This window comes from Biomphalaria glabrata, chromosome 2 (genome assembly GCF_947242115.1).
Source record: "Biomphalaria glabrata chromosome 2, xgBioGlab47.1, whole genome shotgun sequence".
In the NCBI taxonomy this organism is placed as follows: Eukaryota; Metazoa; Mollusca; class Gastropoda; family Planorbidae; genus Biomphalaria; species Biomphalaria glabrata.
The window spans coordinates 8,179,793-8,206,588 of NC_074712.1; the positions used below are offsets into that span (position 1 = coordinate 8,179,793).

The following is a 26,796-nucleotide window of genomic DNA, read 5'->3' on the forward strand; positions in this document are numbered from 1 at the left end:
GTATTGTATCTATCACAATAAATGAGGAGATAACTTCTTGCCAACAAATCCATGTGTACGGAAGTTAATGTAAGATCTTTTACCATGCCATAACAATAACGTAATGATAATGTGAATCACAAAAATACAAATGACCATTATACTCAACAAATAGATCTATTCGTTAAGAAATCAATTTCTTTATAAGAAAGAACAGACAGCTGCAAATTATGTTATCTATTTCCAAATAAAGAACATTTGGGGCATTCAAGGGAATAGTGGAGAGGCCAAATGTTGAAAAACAAACATGGTTACAAAAAACATGGTTACACGTACATTTGTATTGCTAATGTAATGTAGTTTGTGTGGAAACTCAAAATCGGCCCTCCGAAGTGGTCCACACAGCTAGGTAAAAAGAAAGGTTTCAATATTTTTAGAAAGAACATCAGAATGAAATTCTATCAAAGACAAATGACAGAGAAGAATGGAGAAAGAAGGTTGACATCTTGTGTGGTGCCCCAGCGGTCCAGCAGACCAAAGGATTTGTGAATGTGAAGTTAAATATGAACCTGACATAACTGATGTCTTGTAATGAATATCTAATTGATCTAATTGTTTTGTAAAGGGTCAGTCTCTTATTCAAATCCTTAAGAAAAAAAAAACATTTCCGTAAAAAAAAATTATAAAAAAATTCCTTAGTGGTTAAGTGTTCTATAGTTATTTTGCAACACTGCAGTTTACGCGATAATATAAAAAACTACGTATTAATTGTTGCTTTAATTTATGTCCAACTTATATGCATACTAAATAGATTTTTTCCCTTTAAAAAAAGTAAACATTTTTTTTTTGTAAATGTAGAAGGCCTAGTTAGTATAACAGAACTTACTTAACTTAGCAATACAAATGTAAAAAAAATATTTTTTGACAAAAATTCTAAAACCATTTGCATATATATATATATGGGAAATTGATACCTTCCCTACTAAAGAGCCTCACCTCTTTATTACTATTAATAGTGAATAGTTGTAAAAGTGGTGTATTTTTATGAAAAAACTGCTTGCATTAGTGATTTAGAAAACTAGATTTTTCGCTTTCGGAAAAGAAAAAAATAGCCGTAGCATAAAAAATTTGAATGGTCTAAAATATTATGATATCGGATTTTCACTATCTTTTCTAGTTTTCGAGGTCTAAACGGGACGAACTGACGGACAGACATTCCATACAAAACTAATAGCGTCTTTTCCCCTTTGTGATAATGTTTGTATTGCGTCATTGTTTGTTGTGAATGTTTTATGAGAAATGTGACGAAATAAAAAAGATAGTCTTCTATGTCTACTTGTAGGCCTATAAACACAAAGTCTGTTGTTATTATTATTATTGTAGTTATTAATTAATGTCGACAGTATTATATAAAGTGTTATCACGCCTCAAGGAGGTTAATGCAAGTGCTATAAAGATACTCTCAAGAGCTCCTTCAAGGAGTGCGATAACGACATTCACGACTGGCAAGCACTAGCTCTTGATCGCTCCTCATGGCGTGAAGCTGTGAGTCTTGGAGTCTCGAGATTTGAAGCAAGAAGAGTGGCCATAGTGAAAGAGCGCCGAACCAAAAAAAAAGCTGAGAGAAGAAGCAACTGCAACTGACCAAACCTACCCATGCCACGTATGCGGCAGGCTTTTTAAAGCGAGGATTGGACTTTACGGTCAAAGTCGAGTCCATAGGATATGAAAAATGTGTTCATCTTAGATCACGAAGGAGGAGCTATATATCACGCCACAGCTTGCCGCGCCACTTTGGGTGTTTCGTGTTAAGACAAAATTGAAAAATCAAGCTGCTCATCTGCACCTGCCAATACAATCAAAAGAAAGCCCTCATCATTGTTCATGATTACATACCAGAAGTAGAAAGAAGGATGAAAACGCTGCAAAGTTTGGTGATTACCTATGCCCAACCAGTGACCGTAGGCCTATGTATCAAGGATTGATCTCTTTAGTCACATGAGAAATTGCCAAGGAAAGAGATCATCTCTATAGAGATACCACAAGAAATTGTAGATCTTTACTAGAAATCATTAAATGAGAGAATGTCTTTGTAGCTCCAGTGATGTCTACTTTGTGAACGCCTAGCCATTGAGTCTTTGGGAAGTCGAACATGTTCACAATGTGCCCACCACACGGTGGAAACCTTCAACACTTTTATAAATGCAGTGCCGTGGCTAGCCTTTATCTTCGAAATCGAACTAGGATCTTATGATAAGTATTCAGACAAAACATTTGCTTTTCTTTTTTACCGCATTTTAATAAGTATCCCAGTTGTTTCTTCTTCTGAGTTTTCTTATTCTTAATCAATTTAAAAAAAAAAAAAACATTTCTACATATGAGATGAACTGCTCAGTGGTTTCCAAATCAGCCAGCTCTTTTTTTTTTTTTTTTTTTCTTAAATGGTGTTAGGGGCTAGCATCTTATTTGTGACTCTCGGTAGGATTATAGTGTGCACTATACAGTTTGAAGGTATTGTTGATAGCTTAAATTTCTCTCGAAACACTCATAATGGCCACGTTACGCTAGTTCGAATTTTCTGCTTCCGGAAAATGTTAAACTTAAAAAAAAAAATTCCTATTAGATCTATTAGCTTATCGTGGGTTGCGGGTGAAAGAAAAAAAAAACTTGGACAGGTATTTTTCAAAACGGCTCTATCGATTTTCCTAGAAATTTGAAAGCTGTATCGCCTGTATGAATATCTTTGGTGAAAATGTGCTTTGGGAAAAAAATGGCGACTCTGGTGTGACCATTTATGATTTTTTTTTCAAAATATAATCATCTTAAAATTAAATTTGTCTTTGTTTTTTTTTAACCACAGCTTCAACGGTAATTACCACACACGACTCAAGTATTTCTTTTTTTTTTTTTTTTTGTGTCGGCAATGAGCTAATAAACAAATAGACCTTGGATGAAAGTCCTATGACGAGTGTAAAATTGCAACAAAGGACTCTAAAATGTGGTGTCCAGTGCGCACGTATTCTGACCAGCCCGTTCCCCCTTCCACTTGATATTAGAGGAACATTGGAATATTCCAATCATCCAATGACAATTCTGATACGGGGTATTTTTTAAAAAAAAGTTACGTAAAACCACACCTCAATACAAGAAACTCGAGCTTATAGTGATGGCGACCTGCAAAGCAGATTTCCTTGCTTTCGGACTCTGGTGAAAGGATTGGGATGCCCAGCTCCTGTCTTAGTTTTAGCACAATAACCGAGATTTAAAAAAAAATTTTTAGACGTAGACTATATTGATCTATAATGCATATTGTTAGACACCTAGTTTATAGTATTAGTTATTGAGGGACGCACCATAGAAGACGTATATTGAACAGGGACTAGTGACGTATGGGATATTTTGGGTTAGAGATTGGAAAAGCAGTTAGCGATAGAATTCTCTAGGGTAAAGACGTGTTCTATTTGACAGAGACTTTTACTGTGGCCTTTTCTTGGAATAAATATCTTATGAATTGTTCATCAGTGTTGACCACATTTCTTCACTCGTTAAATAGATTGTCTTGTTTATTCTGTATTGTTGATCAACTACATTGAATACACCCGAACAATAAAACTCAAACGCTTGCAGAGTAATTGATTGAAATTCAACAGTCATCTATAGTTGACCTCAAGACAGTCTGAACAAGGCCATCACAGTGGCGACCCCGAACCTCGAAGCCGAACCTCGAACCGGACTTCGAAGCTGAACGTTTGCTCAGGGAAAGGGTCGTGCACTCGAAGATAAAGAAGTTTCATCGGAGTACGGCTGAACACATCATCATCGCAGAGTGACTTTGTTTTTAAGCTAAATCGCCAGTTCCACAAGCAGCCGTCGCCTGCCCGATCGTACGTTCAACGAGCCGTTAACTCAGGGTGACCTTCATCAGGATAGTGATCATCTCAACGTCTGGTCTACTCAACGCTTATATTATCAACGCCATATCTTCGTATGCTGAATCGACCTGAAGACAGAGGAACCGTTCACTCATAACGTTCATTTTAAGGATATATTTTAATGTTAGATATTTGTATGCACTAGGAGCTATGGCGACATTCTTGTATCCCTGCGAATCTTGGGCGCTAACTGAAGAAGTAGAGAGGAGAATCTTAGACATGGAATCGAGATGCTATAGAATAGTATAGAAGGATCCTAGGTATCGCCTACAAAAAGTCCGCAAAATAAATGAGGAAATTCAAAGAGGATCACAATGGGCTCCACGATGACATGCTGATCACAGAGAGCTCAAACTCAAACGGTAAGCCTATAGCCATCTTACTTAATCCTTTGCACTCCCAGGGTAGCATAGGGCCGCAACCACACCTCTCCACCAAACTCGGTTCTGAGCAGCTTTCTTCATCTGCTCCCGTGTCATTCCAGTACCCTCAGCTTCAATGATGACTGACCTCTTCCAGGTTTGCTTGGGTCTGCCCACTTTCCTTGTGGGTTCCAGTCAAGTGCCTGCCTATAGCCATCACAAGGTCCTTATTAGGGCTCGCATAGACTTAATTCGAGCAGAGACCAGTATCAGGGAAAGAGGAAAAGGCAGACAGAGTAAGCGATCCGATGGGAAGACATCAAAGAATGGACGGGTCTATCATTGAAAGAGACAGGCTTTACTATAGTCAAGGCGTGAGAGTAATGGATAAAGACGGCCAACAAATAATGTGTGTAGCCAAAACAGTCCAACAGATATGGTGATTGGCGAAGGCATATGAAGGAGGATATATATAAATCAGTGATGCCCAACCTTATTCGACCTGCGGGCCATTTTAATTTCGGACACTCGTGTCGCGGGCCACATGACCGAAAGGGTTCAAAAACGAAATGAAATCGGCCTGGATTAAAAACTTACAGTATTTAATGAGACATTGGGAGTTTTTCTTTTTTTGACGCGTCTGAAAATGGCTTCATTTCTCTACTTAAAATGTGAGCAACATGGTAGCTACAATATTACCACCGACTTATTTTCTTGTCGCTTTTTTGGTATATATTCTCATCAATCCCCCAATCTCTAGATGTAGATTAAGAATCTTTTATTCGCGGCTCAAATCAAGAATGCCGTAGCCTTATATTTATTTCATGATGCCGTTATTCGTGTTGATTTTTTGAAATAGCCACACTTTCTTTACCAAACAAATATGTTGATTTATTATCATGTTCCACAAAAAAAGTAAAGACCAGTTCACTTTTCCCGGTAGATTCTACATTCAGAGTCCCATTTCATGAACGCACGAATGTTAAAAGTGAAGCACTAACGTAGGAAAAAAATGCATTTTTAATTTTTTTTTAATGAAGGGGAGATTTTGCACTGTCTGCCTACGTTTCAGCGGGCCGGATCAGGCCCACGGGCCGTATTTTGGGCATCACTGATATAAGTAATAATAAGGATATAACTAATAATTAAAGTATTATACAAGCTGATACTACGTTTGAAACCCCCTTATAAAGAGAGAGCCCATCAGTTATAGCATTCACGTCTGTCTGCATTATAACGCCCCCTCCTCCACACACACACACACTACTTTTAAGTTCAGTGAAATACCTCTCCGCCAAAACACATTTTTTGGCCCTTGTACATTCAGTGGAACAACCAGCATTACAATAACATCACATGATTTGGCATCCTCCAATAAAAAGACCTCATTTTCAACCACGAACTTTTATACCACTTTCTTTTTTTTTTTTCATCCCTCAAATGAAAGACCAGTAGGCCTAAAGAACCAGTAATAAACAAAGCGTACAATAAATTTGAATCACCCGTTGTATCCTATCCTTCTTCTAATCCTAGTCGTTCTAAATTGTTCTACACATTATTATTACCTAAGGTCTTTATACATTTTAAACTGTAGTAATTTTCCTCTCTCTCTCTCTCTCACACACACGATGTCATACAGATGTTTCGTCTTCTTTGTAAAAACACATTTGATAATCACGTGATCTTATAAGGATGATCCCATTATAACGTTCACTCTGACAATTATAATATTTAGACCTAGAGGAGAATTAGATTTAAGATCTAGAACTAGATCTGTGTAGAATTAAACATAATAAAGAAAACTTGAATGAAAGAAAGTTACGCACCTAAAAAAAAAAAGTGTTAATAAGTTAATAAGTGCTTAAAACAGAAGAAATATAGGCCTACATTTGTAGGTCTACTTGAGACATTTAATATGTAGGCTTTAAAAAACACACATCGGGTCGAAATTGCGAATAAAAAATCAAATCATTTTTAAAAATTTAACCGATAGTGAACAGTAATATCATGTTTAAATGTTCGTATTTTATCGTCCATGGCATTGGGGGAAATAGTTATTATGATATCTATTCGAGGCTTTTGGCTTTTGAACACAGCTTCCTCGTTCATATGCTAGGACACGTTTTTACAAATGCTTCTTCTTTCCCAGGGCTATTATCTTATCTAATCTTATATAATACAGACGTTACTTCAAAAAAGAAGATGATTACGTCCTACGCGTCATGCATTTAGTCATGCATATTAACCAATGACTTAAATTCTGCCAAGTCACTGGTTTTCCTGGCTAGCTCAGGCAAACCATTCCATGCTCTAATAGCACTAGGGAAGAAGGAGTATTTGTACAAATTTGTCCTAGCATATGGGACGAGGAATGTGCCTTTATCTTTGTGTCTTTCAGAGTATTTTATTAAATTTTGTTTTTGTATTTGAAGATTATGGTTCAGTGTTTTATGTATTATTGCTACTTTACTTTTGAGCCTTCTGTCCTGAAGGCTTTCTAAATTTAGTGATTTTACTAAAGGTGTTACTCTAGTCAAATGTGAATATTCGTTTGTTATGAATCGCACTGCTCTATTTTGTGTCTGTTCTAGTTTCTTAATGTTTTCTTGAGTTGAGGGGTCCCAAACAGAGGATGCATATTCTATTATTGGCCTAACCAAGGTTAAATAACATTTTAGTTTTATGTTCTTATTTGATTTATAGAAATTTCTTTTAATAAATCCTAATGCTTTGTTTGATTTTTTTTTTGTAGTTTCATCAATATGTGGATTCCATGACAGTTTTTCATTTATTATAACACCTAGGTATTTTGCGTTTTTAGTCTGTGTTACTGGTTTTACATGAATAAGATAAGTGGAATTAATTTGTTTTAGTTTTTTTGTTACTCTTAACAACTGACATTTTTCTGGGTGGAAAGACATGCTCCAATTTGATTCCCATTTCTGTAATTCATCTAATTCTCTTTGTAAAATATCTGTGTCTTGTGTTGTTTTTATTGTTCTATATATTATGCAATCGTCTGCAAATAATCTGACTTTTGTTCCTGAAGTAATGCAATTTGGTAAATCATTTATGTAAATTAAAAATAGTAGTGGACCCAAGACTGTTCCTTAGAGCAAGGAATGGGTTGCCTGAGCCGGCCAGGAAAACCAGTGACTTGGCAGAATTTAACTCTTTTACTCCTAACTGACGATACCAACGTTGTTTTGATCCTATGAAATTAAATTAATTTTTGGTTTTAAAAACTTTAATTTTTGTTACATAAAAAGAGCATACATTCTTTTATAATTATATACCTAATATAATATTTCCTGATTACATGCTAAAAAGTTATTGAAGTTTAGTCATAACAGGGTATAATTAATTAGTATAATAGTGAAACACAAATGAGCAAAATACATAATTGCATCGGAACCTGGAAAATAATTACGGAGAGAAAAAGTTAAGTCATTGGTTAACATGCATGACTTTATTTTTTTTAAAGTAATGTCAGTATTATATAAGATAATTTAAGAGTGATCAGGACCAAGAATTTTATATTGATCTAGTAGATGTGTGTATGTAGGGAAAATATGTAGTCCAGTGACTCAAAATTCAGGCAAATGACTATAAAATCAAACGAACCGTAGCATAATGTTTGTACTTTGCATTTAGCAAAACGTAAACAAAAGTAGTTACTTACGCGTGCTTTTTAATAGCTAGATTAAGTCTATTTAATATGGGAAAGAAAAAGGTAAAGAGTCTTCTCTCTTTAGAATTTTTAATAACAATAGTATAAAAAGAAAAGTTATAGCCTATTTGTCACTTATTTAAGACACACCCAGTGTATTAACTTAGGATCTATAGAGTAATAATGAGTATCAAAATAACCAATTATCGACACTCAGACACTGTCACACTCACTACTAACTACTAGATCTAGATCTAGCTTACTAACTACTAGATCTACACTTAGTAAAGTTAGTAACAATAGTCACTAGACTAGTTGTCACTAGCCTTCACTTTTCTAGGAAGAGACGGAGGACTGACTCGAAGTTATTATTTTATAATACGTAAACTATTAGTATTACCATAATATTATTAATATAATACATTTTATACTACGTTTTTATAAATTATATCACATATATTTGATTATTTGATATATGATTGAATCATTTTATTAATTTTAATATTAGATCTAGATCTAGTTCTAATTTAATTTTAAAACACACATAGATTTCATAGATCTAAAATCTAAAATATTCTAAAAGTCACTAGATTCACTAGAATGACTAGAATTGATATTGACTAGATCTATAATCTATAGACTATACTATCAGTATCATAATCATCTAGATCTAGTCTAGTAACTAGTTGTAATTAATTCAAATTTAATAAGTGACTAGATCTAGTAAGTCACTAAGTCTAAGTCAGTCTAAGTCAGTAAGTGTGACAAAAGTCACTAAATAGACAAAAGTGTCGAAAGTATTTGTTTTTTTTTTAATCATTCACGGTCATTCATAGTCATACTAATAGTAGTAATAAAATTAGTATTATTTGACAAATAAAATACTTCAATTTTTTTGAAAAATTTATTTTGTCTTATAAATCTTATCTTTATAAAATACAGATTACAGACGTTACTTTAAAAAAAATGTTTATAAAATAAATGTATATAAATATATTTTATAATTAAATATATAATATAAATAATAAATATATTTCCCTTATATTTTTATTATTTGCCTTTTCCCACAAGCTTAAATTACATATTTAAATACTGATACAGCAATTTCTTATCATTCTTTTCATGCTCCATATCTCCCTTCTATGTATGTGACTGACAATGACATCATGGCAATGGTGTTGAACCTTTCTCTCTTTATAAAATTTCATTTTTTTTTTACTTATACAGTGTTCAGCCGATTAAAAGATTTAGTGGAAGGGAGATTATGTTTCCATGGTGTCCATGCTGTCAGAGATGAACTGTAATTTTTTTTTTCCCAAATCAACCCATCCCATCTATGTCACTAGGCCACTCATCACAAGGCTATTGGTCAGACCAGCTGTGGCCTATCTATGTATGACCTTGTACGTGGCGATCAATATTTGGTTGTCTTCTACTTCCCCTCCCCCTATAGAGTAAATTATTTGTACATTAAAGCAGTTGTTTTTTTATATGGCTTCCAAAGCCATTCTTGGCATGCTCTACATTTACATATTTGTGAAGTGGGGCGTATTGGCACAGCCGTTTTTGCTGCTGTGATTATTTTGACAACTGACAATTGGGCACTAAGTGTTTTTGTCACATTAATGTTCAATTCATTACCGGGTATGCCTTTTAAAACAATGACACTTATCCTTGTTTGTATGCATGTTTATATACAAACATACTTGTTATGTGAAGAACAATATAGTTGTTTTTGTCTTTTACATTTTTTGCTTAGTGTAATTATTGTTTGGTCACTGAACATCCTAATGTTGTGTGGGTTTTAATATGGCCAAAAAAAAAAAAAGGGAAACAGTGATAATAAAGCAATGCAATTTTTTTCATGCAAAAAAAAGAAAGGTTTAATTGGAGGCGGAAAGGGGGGTTATACTAAATATATTTAGTAGCATAATAGTATAGTGAAAATTATTGATATAGATTAGCATCTTTAGATTGACTTATCTATATCTTCAATCAAGGTTTTTAAAAATTTCAGCCTAAAGCATTATTAATATATTAAAAATACTTATTAATATAGAGTCTAGCAAAGCTTGAATGTCAAATGCAGATAATGACAGGTCACCCCATTTTTATTTTTACTTCAGTTTAATTTAAAACCTAGGCATAAATTTAAAAAAAAATAATTATTTTCAAGGGCAAGAAGGGAAAGGCAGCTCGAAATGCTCAAGCAGGACAGACAGGTAATGATAAAGAAGAGGAAATCTACCTTAAAGCCCCACACTCCTTTGTGTTTCACAGAGGACATGTAGGCAGAACGATCAAAGACCTTGTTCTAGATGTCAGGAAAATCATGGAGCCATATACAGCTTCTAGTCTAAGGGTAGGTTGTGACTCTTAGTTAACATTTTGAAAAGCTTTAAATGGCATATATTGACAATTCTAGATGGCTATACTTTCTGCTGATAGTTTACAGCTTATATAAGACATCTATTTTGTTTGTGAAAAATAATCCACTAAATAGTTAATTTTAGGTAAGATGTTCATGTAAAGGAAGAAACATTCACTTAAATCTTTTATAATTGCTTTTGGCATGTATGAAGGTATGTTCTCCACAGATGAGCTTTTGAATATTTCTTTAGATTCAATTTACAATTTTGTCATGCTCTTTTTCTGCCCTCCTGACTTGAGTGCACAGGTTGACTGTGACAAACAGTAAAGTATTAGATAATGAATATTCTAGGCATATTATTCTTTAACTGTTGGCAATCTATTTCAGGTCCGGAAGAAGAACGTGATGAAGGACTTTTTGACAATAGCAGGTCCTCTCCATGTGACCCATTTTATTGTTTTTACTAAAACAGACATAGCAACGTACATGAAACTGATCTGCATACCTCGGGGTCCAACGCTGACATTCAAAATTAATGAATTCAGCTTGTCAAAGGATACTTTATCCTATCAGAAACATCCTGATGTAGACTCCACTCTCTTTGTAAACCACGCTGTTCTGGTGACCAACATCCCATCAGATTCAATGGAGAATAAGTTGATGAATGTGACATTTAAAAACCTGTTCCCCTCAATCAACCCAAACACAGTATGTAATTATTAATTTTTTTCCTCTATAATGGCTTTTTTAAATCTTGGGGTAATAGACAGCTATGTTTAATAACCTGTCATAAGTGTGATGTAATTTCAGTTGGCAATTAAGGGATATTTCAGTATGTTGTGAGATACAATATAGCTGAGTATATGAGTATTATTTAGTAAGAATAAACCAGCCTTGAAAGCATGAACCAACAGAGTCTCTTGTTATAAAGTAAGAAGAAGACCAAGCAAATGACTCCTAGCATAAGATATCTTGCTACATCTCCCAGTTATACCCCAATGCTAAAAGTGAAAGAATGATATCAAGTTTAAATTACTCCGACAGTCTCAAGAAACTTGTAACTTCAAACAAAACTGAGCTAAAAATTGAAAGAAATATCGCTGACTTGTTATGGCCATGACAAAGTAATTCAGATCAGAGTAAAAAAGTTTATATTTCAGTTGATTTTAAAAGAATATTATTTATATATGACTTTTACCAAACTTAATGACAGTCTCTTATTATTTCTAGTGAACATACTTATTTATTTGGTCTATCCAGAGGTGCCTAGGAAATGGGTAGTGCATCATGTGTAGCTTCTTCAGCTTCCTGAACTTTATTCTAATAATAAAACATTCAATGTGAAAAAAAACAACAACACTGCAACAGATCTGTGTCATGGTTTGAAATGTTAAAAGCTACACACTTTTGAAGCAGTCTATATGTGGGCAAAATTTGGAGCCTTTTTAAATGGGATTTGAGAATAACAATTTTTGTAAATCATACATTTCAAACCAAAAGTTAAGTTAGATCAAAAGGACAATGAGTAAAAGTATCTAAAGTGCTGTGATAAAAAATCTTATTTTTTATTCTTAAATTATTCTCTTTTCAGTATATATACAACAAACATTAACATTTTCTGAAACCAAATTGAAAGGGAGAGGGAAATGACCAAGTAGTCCTCCAATGTGTGTTTCTAGCATTTTAGTTAGTTATTTACTTTCTCGGTTCTGAAATTAAAATTACCTCCAGACTATATACCTCTAGATGCATTGTATAAAATATGCAGATGATATTTCAATTCTCTTCATATGTATTACTTTTTTCTTTTAAATACACTAAACAAAATGCTTGATTAGATCCTTCATATTGAGAAAATAAAAAAAAACATAATGACAATATCTGTTACCTTAGTACCGGTAGCAGATTTTATTTTATAGGGATTTGAAATTAATTTAAAGAGGTTTAGTGAAAATCCACCACCATCTCAAGTTGTTGTTTTTTTTACTTACATTAAAATTAGATAGCAATCAACTTTTTATTCATGTTTTTTTGCTTTATAATCTTTATTGTTTGTCTTCTTTTTAGGTCAAGTTGAATAACATGAGAAGGGCAGTACTGGTCAATTATGACCCAGAGAGCAAGTCAGTTGATATTAGACACTAGTAAGTGTTTTTTCCTTAATTTTGTTCAGGAAAATAATCAGGCTAAAAAGTATTAGTTTTCCTCACATTTGAAAAGAAGTTTCTTGTTCTGTGTTTGTCCTAGTAGACATTTGTGAAAATATGGGGAAGGGGGGGGGGTAACAGTTGCAGAGGTCACTGTGTAAATAGAGATAAACTTAGTTCTCACATTTCTCATTACATTGCTTTATTTTGGGCTGATATAAATCTTTTGCTTGGTTGGTTGGTTATAAAACTTTTGGTTCAATTGACATATTATATTAATTAGAAAATGAACTCAGTGATTTCTATAGTGTTTTAGTGAGAGTAAAAAATTCTACATTCTATGTTACTATGTAACTGAAATCCCTACTGGAGTTAACTGTGTTTTCATACCAGCCACAATGACCCTTTTCACAAAGGATAATGTCAAAATATATCTGCAACCCCCACATTTATGGTCAACGAAAATGTCATGACAGCCACATTGGACATGCTTCAGAAAGCTACCTGATTACTTTATGAAGATCTGCTTGATCTATTGGTTTTAAATTTAACAAGGGTGTTATGTGGCCAGCACAATGACCAACTGTCTATACTTTCCCCAACTTAAGTCAGGTCCTTATTTGGGTGGTGTCATGGGCCTCCTAAAAATCCGGAAATGCAAAACTGAGTGTTCACTGAGCTTCGAACTGGGGACCTCTATGTTTGGAAGCCAAGCAGTTTTTAAATAGCCACTGTCTTTTTTTCCCCTTGTTTGTTTAAGTTTAAAAAAAAATTTTTTTTTCAAGATATATTAAACACTTTTCGTCGTAAGCTAATCAATTAAAATTTCTGAAATCTATTTCCTTGTTAAAAACATGGAACTCAATTTTAGAACCACACTAAGATGATTAACTACTTTCCTTTTAGTTCCATGAAAGTTGTCCCTACTGGTGTGAGCAAAGCTGTAAAAAAACTGATGCGAACAAAATTGCCAGATCTTGGTCACCATCAGGACATTGCTGACCTTTTCCTGGATAAGTAAGTTTTAGCACTACATTCTTGTTGGTAAAGTTACCTACTAAATTCAAAAGGCCATTTATTTATTACGTTGAATAATATTTCCAAAAGTCTCTACGTGACAAAATATTAAATCAGAGTGGACAACAACCACAAAGAGGAGTGGCTCAACTAATGGGCAACAGGAAACACAGGCAGAGCCATGTACAAAGAAATGAACATGCCTAACAAACTGGACAGTATTAACTTCCTCCCCCGCAAAGAACAATCTACAATCTTCCAACTAAGGACAGGACACATGCCTCTATTAAATTACCATTTCAATAAAATAAATCCCCCCTTTGTAGACACTGTGCCCACCCTTATGAATCCGTAAACCATATCCTATTTGAATGCCCCTTCCTAATCCACCTTAGGCAGACCCTACTACCACTCCAGCCCAACATAATGAACACCCTGTACGGCAGTGCTGAACAACGGAAGAAAACAGCACACTATTTTTCCTTAGCACAGTCTGCAAAAGAGCTGACAGCTCAGCAGTAAAAAGCTGGCTAGAAAAAGAAGAAGAGTGGACCAACTGTTCTTCTCAAATCTTTATTAGAATGTATGCTAAGACCTTTTGGTTTATAACTTTTATAAGACATAACAAAGTTAACTATTTCATATCAAGAGCAATTCTTTTTTTGGTAATTAATTTAGAATAGCCCTTTTTTATCATATAATCATGCTATTGAGCATTTGACTTTATTTTAAAATGTACATCTGATTATAGTTTGTTTTTTTTGTTATCAAAAGATTTTTTTAATATCAATGAACAAATGTCCAAGTTTATTTCTGTTCTACCAGAGGCTTGTCAGACAGCGAAGGTGAGCAAGATGGACCTAATAATATGGTCACCGTTCTCCAAAATGTCAAAGACAGGGGAGTGACAAAAAATGCTGTGAACGCGATAAGGTATATAAATAGCACATTTTTAAAATATTTTTAAAAGTCTATTCTGTAGCATTTTATGTCTCATGAGATGATCTTTTCCTTTTAAGTTCTCTACTGCAACAGTTAAACCAGTTAGGTCGTACATTCTTATATTTCGTCACTATTTCTTAAAAAAATTAAATTGCTTCTAGTGTTCAATGCATATTAATATTATTGTTAATTTTAGAGTGTGCATTGTATTCATTTGAAAAGAAGTTACTTGTGATATGTTTGTCCATGTAGACTTTACTTAATAGTCAGTCCATCAGATTGTGTGGTTAGCAGGAAAATGTTGTGGTCAAAGAATTAAAATAAATAAAATGAAAATAAACAAATGAAAAAAATATCTTCGTAAAAAAAAACTTTTATTATTATTAATCTTACATAATGTTACTCAAACTCAACTAGTTGTTAAATTTAGAAAAAATGCTCATGTTTGTTGTTTACTTAATTTAAATGCTATGTTTTTTGTGTACTTTACCTAAATAAGTAAAATATGTCAATATACATGAAAGTCATCTATTGTTGTGTAAAATGACAATCGCTCACCATTCCCTCATTTCAAATTCTCTCTTGCACCTCAGTTTTTTTTTTAATCATCATCATCATCATATATCCCTTGACTTTTGTCGTAGGGGTGCTGTGACAGTTCATGTAACCAAATCCCTCCACGTTTCCCAGTCAGCAGCTGTTCTTAGCAGGATAGAGACCCTGGTCCATTCTTTGACGCTATCCAGCTGGCTTTTCTTTTTGAAAATATTTCTTGAACCTACAATTTTGTGAAAGTAGATACCATCTCATGCCATATCAAATTCTTTCTAACAGATGATGAATCAATATAATTTCTGATTTACTAATGTGTCTAATGGCTTTTATGGCTAAGTAAAATAATTCTGCTAGAAAGATATGTGACACTAGGTAGTTAATAAAAGTTAAACTTTATCTACATTATCTTTCGTTTTTATTGAAACAATTTTGTCTAATAAAACACATGGACTTCAGTATATAAAACATTAGACTTAGAAATAAAAAAATATTTTATTTAGAATCAATACATCTGACTGAAATGGAATAGATAATGATTTTTAATAACCCTGGTTAAGTGTTGCATATACTAGTGTGGATTTAGTTTGAATTTTCAGTTTTCACAAATTTCTGGTGTTTTTTTTCCCACTTATAATTTTGACATTTTCAGATTAAAAGAAATAGGTCCCAGGCTGACTCTTCAGTTGGTTAAGATTGAGGAGGGCTTCGAAGCTGGAAACATCCTCTTTCATTCCCTCATAACCAAAACTCCAGAGGAACTGGAAGCCCTCAAACTAATGCGGAAAAGCAAAGAGTAAGTGTTGTCAAAATGTAGATTTGTCATGCCTGTCCATTAACAATAGCAACAGTTAGGCTAAACTGTTTTTTTTTTTTTTTCATTTTAAATATTATTTTCATTAAACATTAATTAAAATTGATTGACTACAAAAAAAGATTTGCAAATTTTTTTATTTTATTTTTGTTATCTTGTTCTGATATCTAATGTTTTCATTGGTAGGCTTATTTTATTTTAACTAATGATAGTAAAACAATAACACACCAAAATCACTGATATGTAAAAAAGTATAATACTAGTCTCTAGTAGATATTTTAAATATTAACAGATTAAAACCTATTATAGGTAATGATTCTCTTTGATAAAGTTTTATTACTTCCATTGTATTGGTAAAAAATTTGAATGTTGTGACTGGTCACTGTGCCTTTTCATGTTGTTTCTGACTGGTCTGTTATTTTTTGTTACTTTTTAGTTTAGTTGTCCTTTGACCCCCAACCAATCAGTTAAGAAATACGTTGACAGAGATGGTTGTAATTGTATGTGAAAAAGATTTGACCAAGGAATGTAGATCTATGCCTGAATTTGGCATAGCTGACCTTCAAAATGTGAAGGGCTGTTGTACTAAACTTATGTTTTGTTTTTCATTAGAAAAGAAAAGTTGGCCAGGAAGCAGAAACAAGAGGCTAACATAAAAAAAAAGCTAGAAGCCAAAGAGGAACACATCAAAAAATCCCTTGAGGGTATGAAGAAGAAAAAAAAGCTGGAGGGTGAAACAGAGGAGACAGAAAAAGTCACCAACAGTGACAAAGAAAGTGTGGCTGATTCAGGTATTTTATGGAGAAATTTTTTTAGAAATTCTTTTATTTTATGTTTAGCTGTCCGACCCAGTAACTTAATTAAAAATTGGTGAATTACTTCAGTTCTTTCGTATACACATTTTCTTTAAGTTATTTTTTAATCACTAACTTGCTCTCTTATATGTGTAAAGTCCAGATTTCAAACAGTTTAAAATTTTTCCTCAGATGACGACACACATTATTACAAAGAGGAGGTTGGAGAGGCACCTGATCCAGGTAAGATGTCACAGCCAATGCTTTATTCTGTATGTTTGATTGTTTAAATTAACTTTCAAGAAATATGGTACCTGGACTTTTAAAAAGCAACATTGTCATAAATTTATTTTAAAAACATTTACATAGCTAACTTGACCACCCATGAATGTAATAAACTAGTATATATCTAGATAGTGTGTTATCTAGAAGGTGTCTAAACTAGATGAGGAAAGTTCTACATATTGCAACCCCCAAAAAAAGTCTCCTTTTTTTTCCCCTTTATATAAATATGTTTAATTGCCCTACTGTGTGAATTGGGATATCTGAAGAGAGCCAAACAAATCAATACCAAGAACTTAACTGTAAATATGTAAATAATATGATGGCAGTTAAATTGAAGACTAGTAATTAGGCTTTCAGTGATTAGATTTACAGGGTTTATGAGATGAACATAATAGGGTAAATGATAGAATTAAAAATTTGTGTAGATAAGTTTTTTTTAAATTAAAGCTTTTTAAGTCTTGATAATTTTTGCTAAATATGTGCTTCTCTTAGCAGCCAAGATTTCCTCATTTTGAACCTTTTAAGTTTTCTAGTTTGAGGGTAGTCATGCCTGCACATACAGAGCAGTGACTGGATTTGACTTAGTGGTTCTTTGTAAATCTAATAACTTAAAAATGGTTGTCTATGATGTTGATTCTATTGAAATGAATGTAAGATCTAAAACTAAATGAATGAATTTTATTATTTGCTTGTATGCAGCTTTTGTGCATGTTTTTCATCTCATTGCTAGTATATGGTGAGCCAGTTGTTGAGTTGGTTAAGTGCTTGGGTCTTAGGAGGCCTGGATTCAAAGATGTGGATCTAACATTTGTTGAGGGATAATTAAAGTAGTCGGCCGTTGTGATGGGCACATGACAAAAAATCCATAAAACAAAAGTGAAATTTACATGATTTGTTGGTCTTCATGGACATGTAACTCTTTAAAAAATATATTAAAAAAATAAGGAGATATATTTAGCAATATTTTTTTTTTTCATTTTAGAAATGTTTACACAATCAAGGAAACGTAAACAGAGCAGATCTGATGGCCCCACATCTGATGGCCCCACTGCTAAACAGCCCAAACACAACACCAGCTCAAAGGCCACACACAAAACCAAGTCTACCAATAATAAGCAATCAAAGTTTTCTCTAAAAATTCAACATAATAGAAGAGAGAAAAAGAAAGGTTTTAGAGTTCAGAAGACGAAGAAAATTAATAAAAGATAATGAAATGAATTCAGTGTGAACTTTATTTTATTGTGTTGGATTAAAAAAACAATTTTGCTACCAATAAATCATAATAATGACCTTGTTGACATTGTTCCTGTTTTGAGTGGGATGTTGGGTAGATCACCTCCACATTGTACAACAAAGTATTGTGTGTAAAAACAAAAATATCTGTATATGGCCTAGAGCAGTATGTAGTTATAAGTTTTCAAAACCAAGTGACATTGTTTCCTATACTTCTCTCTATAAATGCTATATTAATAAATTTTAACTAGTCAACCAGCGGCATAGCATTCGTCGCTATTTTGCAGGGCCGGCCTTAGGCCACTACAACCTATGCAACCGCAGTGGGCCCAGCACTTTCATAGGACCTGCTCTAATTCTATGTGTATAAATTATTAAATTAAACCATTTTATTATTTAAAACAGATTTCCCAGACCCTCCTGTCGGTTTACAAGGAGCTCCTGGAAATCTCCAGAAATTGCAAAAAATACGAAAAAGTCCTTAAAATATATGGAAATATATAGACGAAAATTGTCATTTTATGGTGTCATTCAATATGGAAAACGCCAATCCTACGCACGATAAATAAAAACGGCATTATGCATAAGCGTAATTGTGTCATCTGGTGGAAGAAGCTTCTCGCGCCTCAAACTAATGAAGAATTACTTGAGGTCAACAAATCTTCTAAAGATAGATTGAAATATTTGGTAATTCTTGCTATTGAGCGTGATCTATGTAGGAAACAGAATTATTATAATATACTGTATGACTTGGCTACACGCAAGGCTCGTAAAGCAATTATGTTCGTAGTAAAGAAATAATAAAATGCATAGACGAATTTATTTTCTAATACAAACTCTTTAAATTTCACTTATTGTCTGCTTCCCTACCCAAACTTGGCCCTGTGATGGGTGAATACAGAGTAGATTATTTCTTTTCCTCCCCCGCCCTCTTTTTTTTCCCGCTAAAACTATGTGGGGTAGAAATAAAAAAGGAGTGATCTTTCCATGACTTGTCGGTCACAACGGTTAGGTCCAGCCCTGCTTTATTGTGTCTTGTGGATACTATTTGTTCTCCCCCCACATTTTTTTTTTTACTACGCAGAAATAAGAGAGTGACCTTTCCTTTACTTCTCGTCCTAACTCTTGAGGGAAGAGGAGAATTATATATATAGATTATATTTACATAAATAAATATATAAGCATCATATATTTCCCTCTAATAATTTCAATACAATTTTGTCATTAAAAAAAAGTGCTATGATACAGTGAATTGTTTCAATGTGATAGTCAATGGGAGGAAATATGGTCTCTGACTTAGAGGCAGTGAATTATATACTAAGTGTATAAGAAATATATCCCAAAAACAACAATTTCATTTAGTTACAGAAAAGAAAATATTTATACATAAGTAAAAAAAAAATGTACTTATATGACAATTAGGCACCGGTATGTAATAGAGAGTAGATTAAAATGTGAACAATAGATTCACAAAAATTATTAACACATGCTTTTTTTCTAAGAAAAAAAAAATTGATAACAAAATGTCAACAAATTGATCACAGTGTAAGATGAACAGCACCTTTAAAATCAGATCAATACATGACTGCTAGAATGTCAGCTGATAGGTCATGTGATGGATGTAGTGGTCATGGCAAAGGAAAGTTTTGTTTCTAAGGTACATCACTGGCACAGGTTCCAACAAAATTCAAAGCTAGCACAGCTAAACATAACTGTGAATAATAACCTGAAAAGGAAAAAAAAAACAACATAAAAGATTACTGAAATATATATGTTATTTTTGTCATTGTGATGAAATTTAATAAAAAAAAAAAAGATACCTTTTCTGGCAACTCTATTTGGCTTTCTTCATTTTCTGCTTCTGGAAGTAATGGTACATTGTCATGAGGGAAAAAACTCTTGGTTAAGACAACTGGATCCTGCCACTTGGATACAGAAGTAAGCTCCCTTAGACTTAAGTCGTGAAGATAGTTTTCCAGTTTGTAGTTATGCCCATATCTGTGAAAAAGTGACATAAATGTTGAGAAAAACAACAACTTATCTTATAAACAGAATTCCTTCAAAAGAGAACATAATTATGTCCTACAAGTATCCATGTTTCAATCTTGTCAACCATGTCAGAGACTTAAACTCTGCTAAGTCTTTGGTTTTCCTGGCTGATCCAGGCAACCCATTCCATGCCCTAATGGGACTTTGGAAGAAAACTGTTCCATGCCCTAAATGCACTCTGTACGACTTTGTCCTAGCATATGGAATAAGAAAAGTACCTTTAATTTTTTCCTAGCATTAAATTTTTTTTATTAGGTTGTGCTTTTGTATTTGTAAGTTATGGTGCAGTATTTTATGCATAATTGCTACTTTACTCTAGTCTTCTGCCTTGAAGTGTCAAAATTTGGTGATTTTAACTAATGGTCTATTTTGCACCTGTTCTCGTTTCTTTATTTTTTTCTCTTTTCCCAAGCTACTTTATTTGTTGACAGCTATTTGCTGAAATTACTATTTCCACACTTTCTTAAAATTGAAAAACAAAAAAAGACTAAACCTTTTTTTATGGTAGAGCCAGAAGAATTGACAAAATAGAATTGTCTGAACACATCCTGCTGTAAAAGCAATGGGGTCCCAATAACCTTCATATTTATAGCGATAGATCCAATTGCCTATATAAAGTGCTCTGTACAATCCTGAAACATGAATGCAAAACAGAAACATGAAGCATCAGAAATGTCTGACACGACAAAAGAAATCTTGAAGAACACAATAAATAATAATTGTTAAACGTAGCAAGGTTCATGAATTCAGCATGACAGATAAAGAATCAACATAGAACAGGGTTGCCCAAAAACAGCCTGCAGACCGCATCCGTCCCACGATGTGGTGGTATACAGCCTGTTGAAACATCGGCGCAAAGTGCAGAAAATCACAAAGAATGTGGAAAACTTATTTTGCCCAATAATTTCCTCTAAATATTTCTTCGATGCATTTCATTTTTCGGTAAGTGGTATTCTAAAATTCAAATTATTTTTTTTATTGTAAGAAAACACATTTTTTGTTGTTTTCAGCTACATGAGTAAACAGTTATTTTCCATTGTGTCTTGAAGTGGTCATGTCCTTTACATCATGTGTGGTTGGCAAAGAGCATCCATTCTGTTTTTGGGTTGTCTTCTTTTCATATCAATGCGCATGGTACTGCGCCATTCAGCCTCTGTGCATTAATGAAATGAGGTGGCAGAGGAAAACAAAAGTTGACCCGGGATGTAGAAACGTCCAGATCTTTACTTTTAGTGATAACTAACTAAGCAGTTCAAAATTAAGTTTGTTAGTTTTTAAAAAAAACATACCAAAAGCAAAGAGGTAATACAAATTGATTGTTTCAGCTTTGCCTGTCTTCATCATCATAAACAGCTGAGGGACAATGGCCACGGCTTCCAAGTAGATAGAAAATGTCCATAGTACCTGTATAGATATATTTAAAGTGAGCTCAAAGAATAATGCATTTCAGGCACAAGGAAATGTGAGTCAGAATTGAAAGGGAGAGGAGGGGAAGTTGCCCCCCAAAAAGAGGAAAGGTTTCCCCTCCTGGGTACACCAGTCATTTTAGCCCCTGGAATATGTATAATTTTTTATTATTATTATTATACAAATAAACAAGAAAAAAAAAAAAATACTTTAAAAAAAAAAAGCAAAGCTTATATTAAGTGTAATTGTATTGTATGTTTTAAGGCCAGTTTCTTTTTTTTTTTTTTTTTTGGGCGTCTTGATAAAGTATGCAGCTTTGGATGACATGGTTGACATTCTCTGATGACACTTCACAGGGGCACCTGAACATGTGTTTTTTCATTGTGTTGGAGGCGAAAAATTAATCGTTGATCATTTCAGGATAGTTTGTAATATGCATCATTTTTTGCTGAAATTAGGATGAGAAATGGTTCTTTTTTTTTAGGCTCATACTACTCTCAAAAGCTATTGTAAACTATTCCACTCTCAATACGGACTGGATATATATGAAGAAAAAAAGAAACAAATAAAATAAAATTACTATATTAGTTTTGTAAGCCTTATTATCAAGACCATACAATGTTTCAAATGTACTAGATATTACAGAGTTATCTAAAACTAAACTTTGCAGGAGAATTTTTAAAAATTGAGACGTCTACGAATAAATTATGCAAATACATAAATATAGTTTAAATAAAAATAGTTTTTTTTTTAGCTTTTCTGTAGATATTTTACATCATTTAGCCTAAATACTGTACCTCAAAAATGCTGAATTCATGATTAACAAAAAGAGCAAGACCTCCAACAGGAATCAAGAGAATTTCAACACGAAATGAATCATCGCTGTAGTTAAATGTTGTCCTGAACTTGATATATATGAGGCACACAGTTAGCCATGATGTCACAATAAACACTACTTTTAAGATACTGTTATAGTAAGAGACAAAGTAATAGAACAAGTCCAAGTAACGTGTCACATACACAAGGGCAAACAGAATTTGACTTTTTCCAGAGATACCTGAAACATTATATTAGGCACAAGTTGCAACACAGAAATAAAAATCCTAGTACTTTAAAGCATTTTTATCTGGGCAATAAGATTGAAGGGTAAGAGCTAAATCAAATATTTCCAAACAGCATTTTCTAGGCTGGCAGGTGAACAAACAGCACAAATAATAACTGAGATCAGTTTTACTGCAATAATTCCTAATTATGTTGGACAGTTTGCCCAATTTCCTTTTTTTTTTTAGTGATACAGGTGAGGGGGCTTGGTGGCTCAGTGGTTAAGTGATTGGCTTCTGAACCTGGGGTCCTTGGTTTGAATCTTGGTGAAGACAAGCATTTTGAATTTCAGGATTCGTTTGGCAGTTCTGAGTCCACCCAACTTTTTAGTGCCACGTGACACCCTGTTTGTTAGACGTTGGCCAAAGAAAAAGATGATCTTAACATCATCTGCTCTATACTATCACAATGTCTGAAAGGGGAACTTAGTGATACCAGTATCTTAGTTAGATTTATTAATTCTAGTTTATTAACTTTTTCTAATCAACTTATTAACAATTAATTTTTCTATATAAAGGGCAGTTAATGTTGTTATTTATAAAAATATTCTTTTAAAAATGATTACATTCTATTCATGTCTTTGTAATTCTTTTTTGTTAAAGATTTACCATGTGTTAATTCAATGGTTTAAAAATATGGATGGCTGCCTAGTCATGCGGTTTCTATGCTGGTTGTCTCGATGGTTCCGGGTCATAATCTGCAAGCTGTCATCCCCTGTCAGTGTCGTCCTACGGGAGGTTTGGGCCAGGACGTAGATTGTCTTTAACTTTGAAGGAAAATTCGAAACATGTAAAAACCTTTTATCTGACTAGTTCAAGTAACCCGTTCCAAATTGAAATAGTATAGCATTATTATTCAAAGCCCTAGAGAAGCAAAGAACCAATCACTTTGTCCACAACTGATGGATGTACTGGGGTGTACTTATAATTCCTTTAGGAATTCAAATTCAGACCTCATTCCTGAAATAGATCTTCTAGATTGGTACCCAGTACAAGATGTTTTAATATTTAATTGGTGTTTACGTAATTCTGATGTATTTGTACTTAGATTAGATATTTAAATCATTAGATATACTTATATTAGCCATATTTATACAAAGTTTTACGAGGGTTTTGTTTAAGTTGAATTTTAAAAATTGACTCAGCACATGCAAAGCATCCTTATAGATATACCGGTAGTTTAAAGGTTTTGTCTATTTTGTGTGTGTGAGTCTTTTTTTTAATTTCTTTTTTAAACATTATGTGTAATTGTTGGGGAGAAGCTAAAAGAACCTAGAACTAATTGTGCTTGTGTGTGTTTACTAATAGAATTCATTTATTATATATATGTAGGCCTATATAATAAGTATCTATATATTACCGGTATATACTTCTCTTCATGACTCAACAGTTTGGACACCAAGAAGTAATGGAAAGATCATTCTTTTATTTCTGCAAGTCAGACTAGAGTTACCCCACGTAACTTTAGCGGCAAAAAAAAATAGGTGGGGAGAACAAGTAGTATTCACCTGTCACTAAATAGCAGGACGGACTTAACCATTGTGACCAAGAAGTCATGGAAAGATCACTCTTTTACTTCTGCAAATCGGACTAGAGTCACCCCACGTAAATTTAGCAGCGGAAAAAAAAGAGGGCGAAAAAAAAAGGGGGAGGGGAGAACAAGTCATCAAGCCTGAATTCACAGTTACTAAATAGCAGGGCCGGACTTAACCATTGTGGGGCCCAATGCGAAACGGTTTTCGCTGGGCCAAGTTTGGGTATGGATATGGATAATAATTACATACAGAATTACTTTTTGAGCCTTGCCTGTAACGTAGTCATACAGTATATCATTAAAATTCTATTTCCTACATAGATCACGCTCAATAGCAAGAATTACCAAATATTTCAATCTATCTACGAGAATTGTTGACCTTAAATAATTCTTCATTAATTTGAATCTTGAGAAGCTTCTTTCACTAGATCCCACAATTACAGGTATTGCATTCCATTTTGTTTTATCACGCATAGGATTGGCGTTTTCTATATTAAATGACACCCCAAAATGACAATTTTTGTTTATATATTTCAGGAGATTTGTATGAGTTCTCAAAAGATTTTAATAATTTCCGGAGATTTCCAGGACTTTTTCATATATTTTGCAATTAAAGGTGATTTCCAGGAGCTCCTGGTAAATCAGCAGGCCACGAGAAATCTGTTATAAGTTCTAAAAAGGTTTAATTTAATAATTTATACACCTAGAATTAGCGCTGGTCCTATGAAAGTGCAGGGCCCACTGCGGTCGCATAGTTTGCAGTGGTCTAAGGCAGGCCCTGCTAAATAGCGGCGTATGCTATGCAGTGGGTCGACTAAATATTATTATATAATTACAATATATTATAGTTATAGATCTAGATCTATATAATATAGAGTTAATAGAGCTCTAGAAATTACCCTTATTTAAGTAAATTAAATTACCTGTACATGATTTAGTTTTCCAAATTTTTATTATTAGGAACATGATAGCAAGAAGGTGTGTCATATCAGCAACAATTCGTATGACATTCATTTCCAAAAAAAAATCTAGATCCAGAGTCTAGATCTTCTTAATATTAGTATTAGTTAGAATCTAGATCTAGACTAGAATAAAATAATAATATAATTAGCTCTCTCTATATATAATATAAATTAATATATATATATATATATATACTTATAGAAGTTATAGTCTTATAGTCTAGACTCTACTCTTAGTAACTCTTCTCTAGATCTACTCTACATTCAATTAAATTAAAGACAATTTCAATCATCAGTAACTGAGTCTCATTGACAGTTGATTACATCAGTCAGCATCTCGTCTGTTATGTCAATAGAGATCTAGATATATATCTTATCTAGAGACTAAAGTATAGACAATATCCTGAACTTGAACAGATCTAGATCCGCATTCCTCCTTAAACTTAATTAATCTTCTGACACGAAGACAGGCCTTATATTATTACTAGAATTTAGGCAATATACAATGTATTGAATATATTACTCGTGGCCTGCGGGTCTTAATTCGCGTATCACTGTCGATATATATAGATCTAGATCTAGTCACTGAGAGTGTTTTGGAAACAATTAAACGAAATAATAATGCTATAAGTCAGCGGTTCTCAACTTTTTTTTTAGCTCGGCGACCCCTTTTTACAAATCCCCATTCTGCGGCGACCCCCCTCCCTTTCTACCAACACCAAAGCTTTTATCGTTCATAAGCATAAGTAACTGTTCATTCTGTTATAAAATGGAAATCTCCTATATGTATTTGATATGCATTGCCAAAGCTTAATGTTTAATCACGAATATTCACGAAAAAGTTTGAAATGATATTCTTCAAATAGATATTTCTCCTAATCATTAAATTTTAAATAAATGAATTTTAATCTTTCAGACGTGCGTCTATTTACTTGTATATTTCTTATTCACCTTATCCATGTTGCAGACTTAGATGAAAATTTTGAATTGCATTACTGACAGTGGTGTAGCTAGGGTGTTTGATGCCCAGTGCGGCATCTCCTCATGATGCCCCCACCCCCACCTCGGATATAAAACAGCGAAATATGTTATTATACGTTAACAAAATATACTAAAAATAAATATTACATGCATTCTTGGTTGCAAAACTATAAAACTATCAATAATTTTATCGAAATCTATGCTTTCCACCAATAGCCAAATTTGTGAAACGCATTTTTTTTCATCGTTGATTTTTCAACGTCTATCTGTATTAATTCTTGATCAATAATTAAGTCTGAAAAACTTCGCACGCATATAGCCACACTTACCGCAATAGTTAGAAATATATAAAAATCTGATAATGCTACCTGAAGAGAATCTTGGACATCATTCTTTTTCTCTCAAAGCAGAATCTGGCATTCAATAGGCATCATGAATATTTAGAATTAAATCATCTAGTGAATCATCTAGTGGCATTCTAGCTGATATCTTTTTATTATTTTTTTAAATTCAAGATTTCAAACATGTCCTTGTTTGAGAAGTTCAAAGATTTCTGAAGACTGCAACAAGCTGTTGAATCCTCTTTCGCTTCAGACAACATTTGTTTTTGTCAAAGTTGCAATGAGCACTATCGATATTGATTTCAATCCATGTGCCCCAGAAGA

The 26,796-nt window shown here is 33.3% G+C and overlaps 2 protein-coding genes across 6 annotated transcripts; one reads left to right on the top strand and one right to left on the bottom strand.

The window, feature by feature from the left end:
- Positions 1 to 6: 6 nt before the first annotated feature.
- LOC106061281 (suppressor of SWI4 1 homolog) lies at positions 7 to 18,083 on the top strand. 2 transcript variants are annotated; one of them, XM_056018940.1, is made up of 10 exons: positions 7 to 69; positions 10,120 to 10,305; positions 10,702 to 11,022; positions 12,382 to 12,458; positions 13,368 to 13,478; positions 14,304 to 14,411; positions 15,625 to 15,768; positions 16,399 to 16,577; positions 16,773 to 16,823; positions 17,848 to 18,083. In XM_056018940.1, exons 1-10 carry the CDS (start codon positions 52 to 54, stop codon positions 18,072 to 18,074), a joined length of 1,422 nt encoding a protein of 473 aa, XP_055874915.1. In that variant the 5' UTR covers positions 7 to 51; the 3' UTR covers positions 18,075 to 18,083. The 2 variants fall into 2 exon arrangements, with proteins under 2 accessions (XP_055874915.1, XP_055874916.1); XM_056018941.1 differs by lacking the exon at positions 7 to 69 and adding an exon at positions 7,876 to 8,006.
- On the bottom strand, positions 18,080 to 25,764 carry LOC106070069 (ER lumen protein-retaining receptor 2-like). Of its 4 annotated transcripts, none has more exons than XM_056018945.1 (7): positions 25,674 to 25,764; positions 25,112 to 25,273; positions 22,352 to 22,611; positions 21,437 to 21,551; positions 20,641 to 20,779; positions 19,919 to 20,096; positions 18,080 to 19,824 (listed from the first exon to the last, which is right to left on the bottom strand). In XM_056018945.1, the coding sequence occupies exons 2-7, from the start codon at positions 25,200 to 25,202 to the stop codon at positions 19,801 to 19,803; spliced, it is 807 nt and encodes a 268-aa protein (XP_055874920.1). In that variant the 5' UTR covers positions 25,203 to 25,273; positions 25,674 to 25,764; the 3' UTR covers positions 18,080 to 19,800. The 4 variants fall into 4 exon arrangements, with proteins under 4 accessions (XP_055874920.1, XP_055874917.1, XP_055874919.1 ...); XM_056018942.1 differs by lacking the exon at positions 25,674 to 25,764 and adding an exon at positions 25,413 to 25,667; XM_056018944.1 differs by lacking the exon at positions 25,674 to 25,764 and adding an exon at positions 25,475 to 25,664.
- Between the last annotated feature and the right edge of the window lie 1,032 nt (positions 25,765 to 26,796).